The sequence below is a fragment of the Oryzias latipes genome, chromosome 22, assembly GCF_053564925.1.
Source record: "Oryzias latipes strain Hd-rR chromosome 22, Olatipes_Hd-rR_3.1".
In the NCBI taxonomy this organism is placed as follows: domain Eukaryota; kingdom Metazoa; phylum Chordata; class Actinopteri; order Beloniformes; family Adrianichthyidae; genus Oryzias; species Oryzias latipes.
In genome coordinates, this window is record NC_136258.1 from 28,446,196 (window position 1) to 28,464,106 (window position 17,911).

The 17,911-nt window shown below is 48.0% G+C and overlaps 1 protein-coding gene across 5 annotated transcripts in view; it reads right to left on the minus strand.

Moving 5' to 3' along the window:
• Window positions 1–356: 356 nt before the first annotated feature.
• Window positions 357–17,911, minus strand: part of mgaa (MAX dimerization protein MGA a) — a 30,182-nt gene continuing 12,627 nt past the window's right edge. For 3 of the 5 annotated variants that reach the window (XM_078941129.1, XM_023952039.2, XM_023952040.2), the window contains exons 3-25: window positions 14,709–16,380; window positions 12,995–13,103; window positions 12,711–12,866; window positions 12,497–12,625; window positions 12,221–12,343; window positions 10,410–11,158; window positions 9,890–10,175; window positions 9,662–9,798; window positions 9,525–9,578; window positions 9,045–9,156; window positions 8,642–8,973; window positions 7,922–8,521; window positions 7,050–7,302; window positions 6,708–6,983; window positions 5,447–6,006; window positions 3,860–3,976; window positions 3,159–3,270; window positions 2,713–2,819; window positions 2,572–2,635; window positions 1,900–2,145; window positions 1,668–1,805; window positions 1,507–1,587; window positions 357–1,428 (exon numbers count right to left, since the gene is read on the minus strand). In XM_078941129.1, the coding sequence (XP_078797255.1) occupies window positions 809–1,428; window positions 1,507–1,587; window positions 1,668–1,805; window positions 1,900–2,145; window positions 2,572–2,635; window positions 2,713–2,819; window positions 3,159–3,270; window positions 3,860–3,976; window positions 5,447–6,006; window positions 6,708–6,983; window positions 7,050–7,302; window positions 7,922–8,521; window positions 8,642–8,973; window positions 9,045–9,156; window positions 9,525–9,578; window positions 9,662–9,798; window positions 9,890–10,175; window positions 10,410–11,158; window positions 12,221–12,343; window positions 12,497–12,625; window positions 12,711–12,866; window positions 12,995–13,103; window positions 14,709–16,380 (7,033 nt within the window). In that variant the 3' untranslated portion in view covers window positions 357–808. The remainder of the gene's footprint in view (window positions 1,429–1,506; window positions 1,588–1,667; window positions 1,806–1,899; window positions 2,146–2,571; window positions 2,636–2,712; window positions 2,820–3,158; window positions 3,271–3,859; window positions 3,977–5,446; window positions 6,007–6,707; window positions 6,984–7,049; window positions 7,303–7,921; window positions 8,522–8,641; window positions 8,974–9,044; window positions 9,157–9,524; window positions 9,579–9,661; window positions 9,799–9,889; window positions 10,176–10,409; window positions 11,159–12,220; window positions 12,344–12,496; window positions 12,626–12,710; window positions 12,867–12,994; window positions 13,104–14,708; window positions 16,381–17,911) is intronic. The other 2 variants (XM_023952041.2, XM_078941130.1) reach the window with 2 other exon arrangements.

Here is a 17,911-nt window from a genome sequence, read left to right on the forward strand (position 1 = left end):
AAACACAGATCAGGGGGAATCCACCCGCCGGGCAACCCAACGTCAGCCACCCAGACCAGAGCCGCCACAAGGGGCCCCAATGTCAGAGAGCAGGGGGGGCACAGGAGCGTGGAGAATACAAGCTCCAGCCCACCCAGGGGCCCCACCCCAGGGCCTATCCACATGGGAGGCCCCCAGTCGCCACCAGTCAGGCAGCGACCCACTACCACCTGGAAGCTCTGAGCATCCCCCCACCCCAATCCCAGGCACAAACCAGGGCCCCCCAAGGGAGACATCCATTGCACCAATTTGTTCCAGCGCCACAAATTCAACACCTTGGAACTAAAACTCTTTGAAATCACGTCCAGACTCCAAAGTTCTTATAAAACCTTTATTATCCAAACAGGATTTGCAATGGATGTTTATGAAACAGGGAGTGCTCTTACTTTGAAGCAGGAAGCAGCAAAGGATTTGTTCCTGTGATTATTGTTATAATATTTTTTTCAAAATAAAAGAGTAGCTTATAATAGAACTGAAAACTCACCAGAAAACAGTTCTGCCTTTTCCTTTTTGGGTTGCTTTGACTCATTTTTCAGTTTCGGTATAAAAACATCTGAACTCCGCTAAACAGGATGTTTCTTCAGGAACCAGAGATCTCTCAGCCGAACACAAACATGAACCCCTGAAGTAAATAAGCAACAAACAGAGAAACAGCAGAAGTTCTCCGCGTCCAGGAGGATGTTTGTAACAGTCCACGTTATGCCGGAACCAAACAGGCTGTTTGGACACAAATAATCCATCCAGAACCAAGAGTTGGGGCCCGGCCGGGTCACGTGGGGGAGACCCCTCTGCGTCCCAGAGGAACCAGCCTCGGCATCGGTCTGGGCCTCCATGACGTACCCAGAGACGATGCACCCCCCTGCCCTCCCCCATCTACTGGACCTGCCGCCGCTGTCGTGGCACTGTTGGCATGGGCCGTCACTGCAGCCCCGCCTACTTTCATGTGTAGTAAAGGGGGTGGGGCTAGGACACACCCTTTCCCGTTCCCAGTGGTCTGACCCTGCTGCACAACACCCCCTTTAGAGGCCGGTTGCCCGTTAGGCTTGGGAACGTGGTCACCCCCAGAAGCTCCGCCCACCACAGAGGAGTCCTCAGAAAGAGTTTTTTCAGTTGTTGCCATGGAAATGGGTTGCTGGTTCAAAAAAACGATTTCATTCAGGAGGGAGGACAGGCCGTCATTGTCCGGTCCTGGAGGCCCCTGCTGCTGAACTCCAACGTGAAGGTTCTGGCGTCGGTTCAGGTTGGATTCCTCTGACAGGCTCAGGTGAGAAAGACCTGCCAGGTCTGGAGGTGGTCTGGTTGGATCAGGAGCTCCCTGCTGGGGTTGCGTGTGAAGTTGTGTGTCTTCCTGTGCGGCAGGTTGTGTTGTTGTAACCCAACGGCTGACGTCTGTGAAAAAAAGAAAAACGGTTGTGATCGGCTCTTCCTCTGAACTCAGGGACAGTTCCTGGCAATGCCGCGTCTTACCTGTAAAGGGGTGGGGCCCTGAGCACAGCGTGGCCTCCTGATTGGTCAGGATGGGGATTCTCAGAGTGGTTGAGCTCACAGCTGAAACATCCACATAGGAAGATGTCAGGACCTTTCAAAGTAAGAGCGCTGTAACGTGGAGCTGTGGGAGCCATCAGTACCTGTTGCAGGTGCCGGCGTCAGAACCACTGGAGTCACCGTCACAGGGCTCGGGGTCAGCGCTGGAGCGCCAGGTAATGCCTTTCCTAAAGGGGGCGGGATCTTAGCTGGAGGCGGGGAGATGTGAGAAGAAGGGGGGCCTGCAGGAGAGGTGGTCATGGTTAGCGTGGAGACAGACACACACACAGCAGTTAAAGAACTAGTTAGTGTCTACAGCAGGTAGGTTAGTCTCACCTTGGAGAGCTGCTGGATTCTTATTGGCTGACGGAGCGGGAACTTTACTGTGAGACAAAATGATGGGAATCGTTTTTTGTCGCGGCTTGGGGGGAGGAGCCAGGACAGCTGCCTGGAATGTCTCAGCACAGTCGGGCGTCAACACATTATTTATGTTGTCACTGTTTGCGTGTCCTGCTGGTGCTGAGGCCCCGCCCCCCGCTGTCACCCAGTCCTGGTTGGACAAAAGGAATCCAAGGACATTTTCTGCAACAAAGAAACACAGTGCAGAGTCAGAGCGCCCCCCAATGGGAGGTGGGAGCATTTTCCATGTTTGATAATGCTACAGGTGAACAGGTGAGTCAGTGTGGAGGAGAAACAGGAACACAGAAAACTTAAAGGTCATCTGGAAGTTGGCCTTTAGGTTTGACATAGCGTAAAGTGATTTTGGGGTTTATTCACCAATAATGTATGTTTTTACTCTTCTCTACCCCCTTAATATTTCCTGTGGGTCACCTGCAGCTCCCGTACAGGTTTGACCGTTTTTCGCCCCTCAGACCACCCGTATCCACCCGTGAGGGCAGCTGTAACTACGGCTTGAGACCCATGTTCCACTGGTGTCGGTTGTGAAGCTTTGGATACGACAACCCCCCCCCCCCCCCCAAAAGAATCAGCGAAGCAAGTCAAACCCACGTTGTCCGATGAAATGTTGAGGTTTGCTCTGACTCTCTGCTTCCTTCATCTCACCATGACTGTCCTAAAAGACAAAAACAGACACACCAGTTAGACAGACACACACACACACAAGTGAATAGGAGGAGTCAGAGTTCGTACCCCGCCGAAGGTCGCCCTGTTGGATTCTGGGCTTTCCTTGCCATCAGGTGACAGATGAATGGACTTGTTTGGCAGATGCTCCTTCAGGCTGAGATCAGAATGATCTTCTGTCAGAGGAAACAGCGCGTCAGCCTTTAGGCACATTCAAACAAACCCCGCCCCCGCCAAACTGCCAAACCCGCCAGGGCGCAGGAAGGACATTTTTATCACCAAAGCTGGTTTTCAGTTTACCAACAACTTGGCATGGAAAACATTTTAAAGCTGTAAGAAGCGCTCTGCTGTGTTCCAGGGTGTGTTCACACCGGCAAGTTTAATGCGGATCAAACAAGAGAATCCCGGTCCGGTTAGGAATTTAAGGTCAGTTTTGGTTCAGGTGGTTGTTTGGAGGCTGGCCATCACCAGGTTTGATCTGGTGCGGGGCTCAGGGGGGGGGGTTCTGTTCAGACCTGCTGATGGAACCAGGATGGACAGGAACTGGTCCCTCCTCCTCTTTAGTCTGGTCTTCTTCCTCCTCAGGATGGTCTCAGCGTTCCTCAACTCCTGGATCTCCTCCCGCGCCTGAAAGAAGAGTTTTTGATTTGATTTGAAATGATTTATTTCAAGCAATTAAAGCAAGAATAGTGCACAAAACAACACAATCAGCAGTTTTACATTCATACAAAGACGCATCAAACTTTGGATATGGATGAAAGGAAGTGGAAGGAAGTGAACGTATAGAATCCCAACCTGTTCTACCGTAACCATTCATTACAGTATTTATGATTATCCGGTTCATAACTTTTACCAGACAGAATTAAGAAAATCACATGACAAAGATGAATTACTTAATTATTATGTAAAAATACACATATTTAGAAATCAACATAACACTTGCAGATCAGTTTTCTAAAATATGTGCAGATTATTTTCATTAGAAAAATCATGACTATGATAAAAAATAAAACTATGTCAGGAAATATGGATATTATAAAGTTTCAAAAGCCTCCATAGCAAATGCAGATCAAGTATCAAAAGTTAAAAATATGTGCAGCTCATCATGAATCGACCCCCCCCCACACTCTTTAGAGCTTCATCTGATGATGCGACCAATGAGCAGACGGACAGAGGGGTGTGTGTGTGTGTGTGCGTGGGGGGGGGGGTCTCTAACCCGCTTCAGCGTGCCGATTCTGGAGAGCTTGTCCTGGGTCGTTCCAACCTCCGTCCTCAGGGCACAAAACATCTGCCGCATCTGAACTCGGCGCTCCCTCTCCTGCTGGTTGTGACGCTGGTGAGGCACGAAAACAGAGGCGTCAGCGGCGCCCGCCACCGGGAGGCTTTAGAGTGCACGTGACGTGCACCCAAATCCGAAAGTGAGCAGACTCAAAGAAAAGTTCAGGTTTAAAAAAAAAAAAAAAAAAAGCTTGTGTCGCAATACACCAGCTTGCAGTCTGCTGTGGAAAATCACATGTGTGTGTATGCAAACAATCAAAACAGCTTTGGGCGGCCAATCAGGAAACGGATCGTCAGCAATGTTAGGTGAGGGAAGCTTTGTGGAGGAAGCTAAAATATTTAAAAACTTTGCGTGCATGAGCGTGAACATTTGATATTATTCTCCACCTTTTTGGATCATAATTCTCTGATAAAAAGACAAAAGATTCTTTATTTAAACCTCGTCCCAAATGCGCTGACGTATGCAAAAAAGGCTGAAAAGGGATCGAACCCGTGCGGGACACAAGGTGGCTGACCGCTCTCTGTAGAGAGAGTAGTGCGGTAGTGCTGTTCACGGGATACGTGCAGCCTGACTGTTAGATCAGGGTGCGTGTGACTGACTTTAGCCTCCTGTGGAGGTCCAGCTCCTCAGCTTTAAAATCTCCCAGGATGCTCTGCTCCAGTGGCAGCTGAACTACTGAATGCATGTAAATGCCCCTGCTGTCTGCCCGGCCTCAGCCTGAGAAAGCCTCCGGTTTCCCTCTTAGTTTATTCTGGTTTTGTCCTTTTGTTCAATTTAATCTTGTGGTCTTTGTTTGCATTTTTGAGTAGTTTTGTGTTTTGCATTTCTGTAATAGTTTTCTTGCTTAGAATTTAAGTTATTTTATCAGCTGTTTGGCCTTTTGTGTTTTTTTTTCTTCGTTTCCTTGGTTTTTTTATGTTGCGTCACCCGCGTAAACGGCTGTGTGGCCAACTTCAACCCCGCCCGGTAATTAACTCTTTCTTTATGAAACCCATTCTCTCCCTCCTCCCTGAAGAAGGACGTAACTGCACCCTATTTTCACCAAAAGGGGGCGGAGCATCCATGCCTTTTCAGTCACAGGAACTGCAGAAATGTGATATTAACACTTTTGCACTTTTATCATTTTGGTTGTTGTTGCCATCGTGGTCATTATTACTCTCCACTTTATGTGCCCAATTGAATGCACTTTATTATTAACATGTTTGAAACATATTTCTAAGAAATAAAAACCATAATTTCTGTAGTTTTTAGCTGTGTGAAATGTTAAAGCAGTAAAGTAAAACGAGGTTTCATCCATTCCCAGCTGTGTGGCTCCTTCAGAGCAGTTCTGAGCCTCTCACCTCACTAACTGTAAAAGAAGATTTTGGGTTATGACTTGTTTATGATATATTTTTGGTGACTCCCTTTACACAAAAAATGCACACAAATGTGTCGTTCTATCGGTTTGTCTGATTTCAACATAACGGGAGACATTTCTTTTTACACCCACATTTCAGATTAAATCTGGAACATCGGGGGTCTTACGTGTCTCTGTAAAGCCCCCGGTCTGTCGTCCTCGCTGTCCGACTCCTCCAGGTCTGACGAGTCGTCTGTGTCGCTGCTGGACACCAAGTCCACAAACTCCACCTGCGGCCTCTTCCGGGAGTAAACCCCCGTGTCGGCGTCCACGCAGACGATGTCCAGGTCAGACGGGTGACGAGCCAACTCCTGCTGAGGACTCACCCTTTCAGCGGGGGGGGCAGAAGGGCCACAGGTCCCAACAGCAGCCTGGTGCTGGACCCCGTCAGGAACTAAAGCTACTGGCGTTGTCGGGACACCCCGCTGGAGCTCCTGACCCGGAGAGGGTTTGAAGGAGTTCGGGTTCGTAGGAGCTGGGGGGGCCGGGGGCGGCGCCTTCATGGTCACCACGACCGAGTCTTTGGTGAAGCTGCTCACTGGAATTTTAATCACCCGCTGACTACTGAGGAAGTTGGGCTTTTGATTGAGGGGGGCCGCAAAAGGAGAGGAGGAAGAGGAGGATTCAGATGACGAAGACCCCGGGGTCTTTGGATCAGAGATGAAGGCTGAAGTGATGAGGGGGGCAACTGGGAGAAGAAGGTTCAGATGTCAGAACCAAAGATTTCAAATTCATGTTCATTTGATGTCTAAAGCGTCTTTCATAAAAAGAGAAAAGCTAAAGATGCCATAAAAAAAAAAACAAGAACGCAAAAACACACACATGCAACAAAACAACACAATAATAAAATACACAAAAACAAACACAATTTAAAGAGAAATGATTCTAAAAAGCTATAGACAGCTCAGAAGGCGCCGTCTGCCTGGGGTGTCAGCCTCTAAGCAGCACACCGTACCCCCAAAACCCCTCCCGCCCCACAGACCCCCCAACCCCTGGGTCCAGTACGCCCGACAGGGGCCCACAAGGGGCCCCCAGGGGGCCCACCTGGCCGGGCAGCTCAGAGGACCCGGAACAAGAGGTCAGAGGTCGAACAGGGCCAAAACTCTGGGAGGCCGAACAATAACACCCCAGACCTAATAAAAAGCTGAATTGGAGGTTCATTCGCTAAATGGACCAAAACCAGTGCAGAGGTTCTAAGACGGTCCGGTCCCTCTGGCTGGTTCTGGTTAAAAGGCGTGCAGCCGAGTTCTGGACCAGCTGCGCAATCGTACAGCATTAAGAACGAGGCTGATAGACGATGAAAACGGACCAAACATCTGCTCAAGGTGACCTTCAACATGGTTTCATAACACACAAACTGAACCCCCCCTCCCCCGTCTGGACACCCACCTCCCTGAGCCGGGGGCTTGGGGCTGATGGCTTTCAGGTGACACACAGGAACCAGCTGGACCAACTTTCCATCCGGCTTGCGAAAATACTTTATGCCCGGCAGAGACGGAACCGGCTGCAGGATCATCCTCTGCTGGTTCGGCGAGGATCCGGGCGCCTGGGGGGCCTTGACTGATAGAGCAACAGCTTTACGTGGGCCGGGGACTTGAAGGAGCAACACCTGGGGGGCTTTGGGAGAGGTGGGGGTCACCTTCACGTCCTTTTTGAGCTGTGGATCTGAAAACAGACGGTAAAAGTCCAGGTCAAAGGGTAAGTTCAACCAAGAGGAGAGGCAATACTTACTGGTGGGGGGGTCCGCTGGAGCTGGTGGCTGCGAGGTGGATGGGGGTGGCGCCACAGCGGCGGCGGCGGCGACGAGCAGAGACGAGGCTGAGCGGACTGAGTCCTGCGGACGTCGGCAGCGTAGTAAAAAGGCCTTACGCTGCTGGGTGGAGGCTGTGCGGCCCGTCAGGTAGGCTGCCAAGCGGTTCGCCGGGTGGAGCGCCCCCATCCTCCCCAACTCAATCTTTGCCAAATTGAAGTCCTTCCCGTTAACCTGCAGAACCACAGAGACGGGCTCAGAGAGGAAGGGAGTAAAGCTTTAGTCCAGACTTTGGTCCCGACTGTCCTGACGGGTGGAAACGGGCAAACGGGTGTGCGGGGAACCCAGGTGACCCGTACAAAATATCACAGTCGTAGACGACTCGTGTACATTTCTGTCTACAGGGATGCTGCGGGTGAAAGGTCATATCAATTGGTCTGGCTGCAGGCATCAACGGCCGGAACCAGAAAGTCCCCCCTATATCGCTCGGGGAAAAAAACAGCAGTTTTTCCTTTTAAGCTCTAATTACGTTTTTTTATTACAATTCTTCTGGGTGGGGCCTAGTTGTTTAATTTCTGCTTCTGGCCGATGATGTCAGGCGCCATCTTGTCTGCAGCAAACACTTCAACAACTCCACAAGTGAACGGAGGCGTCAGACTTACATCAGACTAACCGTCCAAAATGAAGAACCAAGAGGGAAATTAGCCAGCTCTGCTTTCATAAACCCCCTTATCTATGACGCATGAAACTTCTGCATAGGACTGCAGCTCACTGAAGAGCGGAACGCCGACAGCTGCACTATAGAAATCTTCTCACAAAAGGGTTAGCAGAGGTTAAATGGGACAGGCTTTACCTGCACCAGCTGATCCTTTCCTCCTGGCTGTCTGAGCGAGGCGGAGAGGAAACCAGCGGTCGACCGTTCCGCCGGGAAAGGAAAAGGTATGAAGCCCGCTCTCTGTCCTTCGCTATTCTCCTCACCGCTGTCAAGGAAACCTGGGAAATCATCCTCCTCTTCTTCTGTGTCCTCGTCCTCCTCTTCCTCCCAGTCCTTCTCATGCCCCACCCCCTCCTTTGGGCAGTTTTTAAGAGGCTCCTCCTCCTTCGTCCCCGGCGCCTCTTCCTTCAGGTCTTCCATATGCCCCGCCCCTTCCTTGTGCCAATCTTCAGGAGGCTCCGTTTGTTTCTGCGAGTCCCCCACGGGTCTAGCTTCTTCCCTGTAGAAGTCTTCAGGAGTCTCCGCCTCCATCTCCGCCCGCAGGCCCTGAAGATGCCCCGCCCCCATCGTCTGCCAGTCGTCTGGCAGTTCTTGCCTGTGCTTCTCAGGCCTCCCTTTCATCTTCCTGTGTCGGTCCTCAGGATGCTCTGCCCCCTTTGCTTTCTCCTGGTCCTCCACAGGCTCCGCCTTTACCTCTGTTTGGTAGATCTTTGCAGGCTCCTCCTGGGTCACTTCTCTCTGAAGGAAGCAAAGAACATCTCCATGAGTTTCAACAGCTTGTTGAAGACATCTAAGCAGTTAACCAAAGTTCTGTACGCCAATGTGAACCAGAACCAGCTCCATTTTGTTCTTCCTCACCTTTTTCTGACTCGGATTTTTTCTCGGCTTGGCTGGTTCTGCTCGTTTCTTCCTCTCCCGTTTGGGTGTGGTGATGCGGACCCTGTAGTGGATGCACTGGTCGGCGCCGCTGCCCTGCACAGTCCGGTCCATAGGACTGATGAAGTACTTTCTGACCCAGAAGGGCTGGTTCAGTTCATCCTGAGCCACAGCTTTACTCAGCTTCTTCAGCACAAAGTTCTGGTCCGCCTCGCTGCTCCAATGGCAAGCGGTGTGAAGGAACAGGCGCTTTGACGGCTTCGGTGCCGGTTCTGCTTCTGAACTCTCAGAGGGTTGGGTGGGACTGGACCCATCTGTGTCAGAAACCGTAACCGCCGTTACAAACAGTCATGAAGGGCAGCCATGAAAGAGGCTGTGAACTCACCACGACGACGTTGTGCTGCGCTCTTCATCCTAACCGTCTGACTCCCCTTCATGAAGAACTTCAACTGAGCAGAGTTATTTCTGGAAACATTCTCATCGGCCGCAGTTTTCTGCTGGAGAAGAACAGGATTGAACAACCGGTTGAGCAGTCCAGCAGGTTTAGGTTGGTCTGCGAGACACATCTGATAAAACTCGGAAACATCTGGGAATTGAAAAAGCGGTTTTTGGTCCAAATGTGGCAACCCTAATGTGGATTCCTTCTCAATCGAGTCAGAGTGCATCAGAACAAAACACAACCTTCTTAACTGTTTTCAATGAATGGATCCGGTTTCTCCGTCTGAGGAACATGTAAGTCCTCTCACTGGTTTTTGTGTCAGAACGTGACCCAGTGAGGTCAGAGAACTTTTAACAGAGGTTCCAACTTGTATAAAAAAGCTGGTCCAACATCGGTTGGACTCGGTTCTGGTGTAACGGCCCTCACCTTCCTGTTGTAGACTCGGATTCTGGCGCAGCTGCTCCGATACCGTCTTCTCACCTGGGAACATTTGAAAGAGAAGGTCTTAAATGTGGGTCGGCTGGCCCGGTTCTTCCGACATGTCTGGGAGGAAGAATCCTTACGGGACGAGAATCCTTGCAGAGCGACGTCGACATGCTGGGGGCGTAGACGGGCTCTGAATCCACGTCTCCCTCGCCTTTCTTCCACAGATTCTGGACTCGTTCTGCAGGCTGGAAGACGCTCTCCGAATCCTTCAGGACTAAACATCCAGCAGAAAGAAGAGAAAACTTTAAAACCTTTCTGACAATCAGGTGGGAAAGAAAAGACGTTTTTGAGGTAGAAAAACCGACCGTAAGCCATCTTCATCCTCCTCTTCCTTTTCCTCTTCTTCTTCTTGATGCCGCCATGGAGGGTGGACGGGCTGGAGTCCGAGTTCTCCAGATTCTTGAGGAGGACCATCTTCTGCTTGAGGCAGCTGCAGCCGAACATGCAGGCGAAGCGGCCGCAGTGGCTCACGCGGGCCGTTCTCGTCAAGCTGGCACAGATGCAACCGAGTCTGCAGAACTCGTTCAGACAGGAAGGCTTCGGCCTCTGCGGGAGCTGGATCGGCGCCGTTGGGTTCTCCCTCACAAAGCCCTGAGGAGGAGAAAATATGAAGGACAGGAAGGAGAGGCTTTTAGAGCCAGAAAGCACTTCAGCTAGAAGTTGTTGTTTAGTGATAAACCACCACAATCCAGCGAGGAACCAGAACCTAGAGGAGGTCTCACTGCAGTGAGAACCCGCTAAGCCTTAACCAACAAACTGAACAGGTTCTGGTTCTGTGATGTGAGACACGTTTGGGTCATTGGGGAGGAGCTAAAACAGACTCACGGTCAGCGTGAAGAGCGAGGACAGAGCGATGGCTGCTCTCTCCTCGGTGATGCTGGTCCGGTACCGGCCCTCCTGGACCACGATGTCCTCCAGGTCCCTCTGCCTCAGCAGGGCTCGAGTCGTGACGGCCCGGCTTGGCTTCCTGACGACATCCTTGCTTGGACTGCTGGTCGGGCCCAGCTCAGAGTCGGACTCCAGCGGAGCCAGGTCCTTGGATATGGGGGAAAGCGGCGCCACGGGCTCAGCTGGACTCAGGGTCTGAGATGAGGCTCTGGGTTTGAGCTTCCGCTTCTTTTTTAAAGGAGGAGGGTCTGAAGGCTGGGTACTCTGAGGGGGGGGTTCCCAAGTCTGTAAAATGGGCTGCGTTGGTGCAGCTGAATTCAACTCAGACCTCACAGCAGCACCAAGTGGTGGTCTGGGTTTGTTCTGTTTGGGGCCGATGCGTTTCCTATTCACCATTTTTGGGTTTTTTGTCTCTTTGAGTCGTGGTCTCTTGGAGGGAGGGATGAATCCAGACACCAGGTCTGAGGCGGGTGATCCAGCCGTCTGCACTTTCAGGATGTGGTCCAGCGTCCGGACGTAGCTCGGGCTCCTCGCTGGGAGCTCAAACACCGGCGGCTCCTGTGGCGGCTGGGTGAAACTGGCGGCCCGCTCATCGATCAGCTTCCCCTCGATTTCCAGGTACTCGTCCAACATGTCACTGCAGAACGCCGACAGGTTCTTCTTCTGCAGGTCTGGACTGGGACCAGCTGCAGAGCACAACACAGTGAAGAAACGGGTTTGTTGGAATCCTCTCAGAACGAACCCTATTCCCATTCCACACTTTAACTGACAGTTACATTAAAGTAGCTCCTCATTCTTGCAGCTCCTCACTGACAAAATGAAGCTGATCCAGCTCATCCGAGATGTTTGGCGATGGGATTGGCATTGAATATGATCAACTGATCACTCAGAATAACCATTCTGGATCTGAGACCTTTCATAACACGCTCTTGATAATCCTCCTTTTTTTTAAATAAAATTTATTACAAATTATTCAGGTTATAAACTGACCAACCATATGCCTCCAATAAAAGTAGGTGGAGCCTGCTGACAGACTTCGTGTAATCCGCTTGGTGGTAGGGGCGTGGCTTAATTTAGACCAAAAATCAAATTAAGTACAACCTAGTGCCAAAAGTCTTGATTTTATCTTCTTATTAAATTCAGTTTTTTTTTTTTAGAGCTTGTAATCGTGTGAGACTATGATAGCTCCAGTCGGAGGCAGCTTCCATGCCAAGACACAGAAAGAATTCAGAAAATAATGATCAACTTGTTGGAGGTTCATTTTTTTGGACATGTTTGATGGAAATTTAAATTTCAGCCTCTCTGAAAATATCACGCATGTTCCAAATTAGACCATTACTCACTGGGATGCACGGTGGCGCAGTGGTTAGCGCTCTTGCCTCACAGCAAGAAGGCCCCCGGTTGGGGGACCTGGAGCAGAATCACCAATGTGTGGAGTTAGCATGTTCTCCCCGTGCATACGTGGGTTTTCTCAGGGGGATTCAGCTTCCTCCCACCGTCCAAAAACATGTTCCATAGGTAAGTTTGTTACTGTAACTTGTCCCTAGGTGTGAATGTGAGAGTGCATGGGTGTGTGATTGTGGCCCTGCGACAGACTGGCGACCTGTCCTGCCCTCATCAGTAGCCGGGATTGGCTCCGGGAGCCCCGCGACCCCGAAATGGACAACGGGTTTAGAAGATGAATGAATGAACGAATAAACATTACTCGGGTGATGTACAGAATGGACCAATGGGGAAATGTGAAGTACCTTCAGGTTTGCAGGATGCAGGGGAGGGTGCAACCTCTGCTGTACTAAACTTCTCTCTCCAGCCTTTGATCTGTGTCATATCTGTAGTTTTTCCCGTTCTGGACATAAATCCTGCAGGGACATCTAAAAGAAAATAAATGAAAATCCCATGTGCATCAGTTCTCCCTCTGGGTCAGTAAAGCTGGACCTGTAACTTAGTCATACACATAAAACACGAAGAGGGCCTTTTGTTTGATATCAAAAAGGTCTTTAATGAGCTAGAAACAACGAGCTTACCCCTGGACGATGGCAGGTTCTGGGTCACAGACTCTAAACTAACTCCAGGAGGGGGGATGGGAAGGCGCACTCCCAGGTACTGAAGGTCGATGGACAGAGCTGGATCCAGCAGGCTCATCTTCAGACCCACTGAACACAGAGATTTGAAAAACAAAGAGTTGACGTTGAGTTCAGTGATGGATTTGAAGTACTGAAGAGGACGGGTGGTAAGTACCTTCCTGCAGCACCGGATGGATGACCTGCCTGTGCTTCATCAGTTTCAAGTCTCTCAGCAGCGTCTGCTGGTATGCAGCGATCTTCTCCTGCAGAGCCTCCACCGGAGCTTCACATGGATTCTCCTTCAAGTGGCATTGGTTGTCATGGCAGACGACTGAAGCGGAAGCACAAAACAAAACCTGTCCTCCTCGAACGCGACATGCCCCCCACCCCTCCCCTTAAACATTTATCGCTTTGAGTCTAAATTCAGATAGAGAGGAACGCCTGCTCCTCATTTTTTACCTTCGGAGCGCTCCTCTCGCTCCTCAGCAGCGTCGTGACTCTCAGGTGTCGTCTCAGAGTGATGGGGGGGCATATCGGGGACGTCTGGAATATGAAGCTTCAGGGCCTCCTGTAAAATGTTCACATGTTTAGGAAATATCAGAGAATAAATCCTTCAAAGACAGATCAGACAACAACGTTCAGGGTCTCAAAAAGTCTGACTAACTCCTTAAATTCCATTGAATAGCATTTCTTGTGTAATATGTGTGTGTGTGTGGGTGGGGGGGGTCTTACGAAGTTTTGTTATGGGGGACATACACTATTCACACCATGGACTGTATCTGAGAACTGGACTGAATGAGTGTAATGTTACCCATTGAAATGGTTTACTTCCGGCTTAAATCGAATAAAAGTCAACACAGTCGCCATTTTTTTGCGATACAGACGCTGTTGGAGTCAGACGTCATAAGTAAGCAGTGATTGGTCCGAAACGGTCTGAATCATCGTTTCTATGGAAACCATTCTCGCCCATCAGGAGGGAGCTTGTTGGAAGGCCACACCCTCCCACAGACAGCGGGCTCGGAAGACTATGGTTGTGTCCGAATTTCTTTCCCTACTCAATACATAGTGCACTACATTTTCTAGTGCTGTCTGAATCTACAATTTCAAAATCCAGTGCCCTAGAAATTTCCCAGAAGTCTCTGCAAAAAAATAGTGTGCATCGACGCTCACTACATCAGCGAATATAGACCACAATGCATTGCGTCTGAACAATTTTTGCCAAAAAAAATTATTTACATGTATTTTTCTAATAAACCATCAACGTTTTTATCTTCAGAAGACAGTGGACTCATAAATGATCGTCGCAAAACGCTCATATCAATTAGATTTTCACTTTGTAAAATCGATGACGTCATATTTGCCGTTATAAAAAAAAAGTAGTGAGCATGGTGTCCGAATTGCTTTTCAAAATCCAATTAAAATCCGCCTACTTTTATTGAGGCGTCTGATTGGTCAGTTTCTAACATGCATGAAACCAGAGGGTACTTCCTGTTTGGAACGCCAGGAGGGAGGGGTCACTCAGTCCAGTTATCATATACAGTCAATGGGTCACACAAACTCAAACTGAATATAATCTTTATGAAAAAGTAAATTCTAATAAACTGCAAAAAACTGATATAACTAATGATTTTGTCTTCAAAGTGCTGTTTTATTTCAGATGTAAACCAGCCTTTAGAGGTCGTTCTTGTTTTCTTGTACTCTTGTTTTAAGGTCTTTCTTGGCCTTTCTTACAATGTTCCTGTCATCAACTGCTGTTATTTTCTTTATTGTGTCTGTGGTTCAGCACACCAATGTCTTCGTTCATCTGCAGAACCATCCAATGATTAAACTGGTTTTGGACCAGAACTGATTTTGCTTCTTCACTCAGCATTACAGTTGCTTGTTGGTTGCAGCTCTTAACGGTACATGCAGTTGTAAAAGCGTAAACATTCAGTCTATCTTTAAACCTGTGCACCTGTCAAGTCACATGCTCCAGTACCTTTGGTCACAAAAATGAATAGATTTTAAGCAAATAATGATATCGTTTAAGTCATTGGTAAGATATAACTGGAAATAAAAGCTGAAAAAAATCATTTGGGCGCATTAATCAAATACATTCAAGCAGAAACAAAGACAAGAATTTGATTGGAGGTATCGCCTTTCAGAGGTTATGTATACATTTCCACCTCTTTACCTTAGACGTGAAGGAAATGAACAACTGCTCCTCAACTTCCTCCAAGTTAGGCTGCAAACGACTGTAGTCTTCTATCTTTTGGTCCTCGTTCATCTCGTCCAGCTTCCCCTTCCTCTTTTTCTTGCGTCTGCCTTTTTGGACCGAGTCGGGAGGTGAAGGCAGTAAAGGTTCAGGGGGCTCTGCTGTCAGCGGAAGGGACATGGGGACAGCAGGTTCTGAGTTTGGAAAGGTTGTCCCGATCCCAGCGTCCTCATCAACTGAGAAGAAGTGCACCAGGTCGGTGAGGGAAGGTGTGGGTGACAGTCTGTCTCCATCCAGTGAGAAGGTAGGAGACAATGGCAGCTGAAGTGCGAGAGGCGAAAGCTCTGCGGGGAAAGGCAAAAGCTGTTCACAGTCTTGAAATGATGGAGGGGGCCCGCTGGAAGGCGTAGATGGTGACGAGTTCAGACCCTGTGGTTCAGCCTGGCAAGGCAGCAAAGCTGAGCCAGATCCTACAGCAGGCTGAAATGTTGCAAAGGGAGTCTCTACATACGGCTCTGATGAAGGTAACACTGTGTGCCATTTGAACACAGAGCTTCTGTTTGGCAGCAGGTCATCAGAAGCTCCAGGTGGAAAAGGTGCTTCAGAAGATGCAGAGTCCAGCTCCAGAGCCAACGAAGCTGGCAGAGAAGGTAAGGGTTCTGGGGAGCTTGCCGGTGACAGAGGCTCAAAGTCAAAAGACGAACACTCTGGGTCGGGAAGAGAGGACTCTGTCTTCGGGGGGTGGGAGTCTGGAGGTAGTGTTGAAGATTCTGCAGACGTTGTGGGTGAGTTTTGGGAGGGTAACACTGTGTTTGGGATTAATGATGAGGTAGCACACGTAGAAGGGGTGGATGTAGGTGTCCTAAAGGGAGATGTGGTTAACACTGATGAGACATCAGGTATAAGCAGCTCTGAGGATGAGTTTTCATAAGCCAAGTCTGAAGAGCAGTTGGGTTTTGGTTGTTCTGGGTCTGCTCCAGAAAAAGAAGAGTCACTTGAAGGAAAAGAAGGCTTTTGATAGGTTTCACCTGCTCTTTCAGGGCTACGCATTCGTTCCAGTTGAACGTCAGCTCCAGCAGGTCTGCAGCTCTCAGTGATGAGTTCAGGCACAGTCAGTTCAGAAACTCCGGCAGAACCTCTGGATCCAGACACAAGTTCTGCCGGAGAAGAATCCTGTTTACTTGTGGTCTTTTTTAATTTAGTTGAATGCTGTTTCAAAAACAGAGCAAGTGCTGGTAGTGGAAGGCGGGCAGGACGTTTGGGATGCCTCGTAGTTTCTGGTGTGTCTGAACTGCACTGCAGGTCCACACTTTCACAAGAGTTCTGGGACCCAATTGGAGAAGTACAATTAGAAGCCTTGGTTCTGGCATTGTCCTTGTGGCTAGATGAATTTAAAAAATGCTTTTCATCTCTGGTTTTTCTTCTTTTCTCAAAAGCTTCAGTTTTTCTCTGTAGTGCTTTGACAGATAACCTGTCCCTCTGACGAACAGCCTGACCTCCAACGCCCCTCCTGATCGTAGTGTGAGTTCTTGTTTGTGCTGCTCCAGAGGAGGTGCTTTGACCCGTGACAAGATTGTCCATATTACATCTCTGAAGTGAGACATGAGCTTCGCGAATCAGCTCAGAAAACAGCTTCTGAGCGGGACGTGAGCTGGGAAAACCAAACACAAGCAAAACATTAGTGACATTTATGTCTGTTTAGTTATCCTGAAGGAAAGGAAATTATTCTGCGACATGAAAGTCCACAATCCAAGTTGACTTTCTCAGCAATTCTAATTATCCTAAGTTTGATACGTCTTTGAATGAATGTATGAATGCTTATTGTATTGTTTTGTCCATTATTCTTTGATCGTTTGAAATAAACAATTTCAAATCAAATCAAATTTCATTTCATTTAGGTTCATAAACCCAGAATTTTGTATCTCATTGGTCTAAAAAGCCTACATCAGCTAAAAAAAGACGTCACTCTGGAAGGGCAGCAACTTCAGAGCAATTCAAAATACTGGATCTGTTGGTGGCGACAGCAAGAAAAAAAGCAGCTCTTTGAACTATCGTAAGTCTTCGACCATATACACAATTACCATCATTCCAACTGATTCTGACGTGGAGAAAAGCTTTAAAGAATCCGTTGGAATTGGGTTAGTTGTATAAACATAGAAGAGTTATGGTAATATTATTTAAGAGTTAAAAGACAGATTTGAGCAAAAAGTCATTCAACCATAAAAAGAATGGAAATAAAGAACTGAAGTACAAGGTGGAGGATTGTCTGAAGAAGTGCTCTGAGTGAAATAAGATGGATTTCAGAAAAAATCTACAGGTTAACTTACTTTATCAGCATGTTCAGATTATTAATCATCTTAGGGTTTATATTAATCTTATTGTTTTTTCTATTAGAAAAAGAGGTTTGCTGACCACCAGAAAGCTTTCGATATCATTCAACCCAACATGGCGTAGAGAGTAAAATCCAGTTCAGTTCAGCTTATTTATGAGTCGCAGTCTCACAACTGAGGTTTTTTTAAAGTGCTACAAGAAAAAAAGGGGCCTTTTGTACCATAAATTATTTTGAACTCAATCTAAATAAATGACAAATGTTATAAAGTATTCTAACTATTCCAGATCATTGTAATAGAACATAGTTCAGATCATTTTAATTCGGCCAAAATGGACTTGAAATTTTGTGCTTGATCATCCAACATTTACAGCACTTTGAAAAGTCTCTCTTCTGTCCAGCGTCCTGATTCAGCACAACCTAAATCACAGCAGCAAGCAAGATTAAACTTTGATAATAGCTGAGAGAATGTCACAGTATTTGGTACTTGATTGCACAAAGCGTAAACGTGATGACACTAACACACTCTCTAAAAATCCCTTTATTTAAAGTATTTAGTTTCAAAGACTACCTGGACAAAGAAGGGATGTAAAAGATAAATATGTATTGAAAGATCGATCACCCCTGCTGGGTTGAAAACTAAAGATATAAGCAAGATTCTGTCAGTATAAAATCTACTGAAAAGTAACAAAAATCTGTTTCTGGCTAACTTTGACAGTTCCTCTTCCTGTTGTGCTCCCCCAGCACTGAAAACAATACATAACTATATGAAAATGACACACTAGTTTTAACCACAAACAACAAAACAGTCTACAAAACTCAAACTGCCAGCTTTTTAAGTTTGAAACTGTTA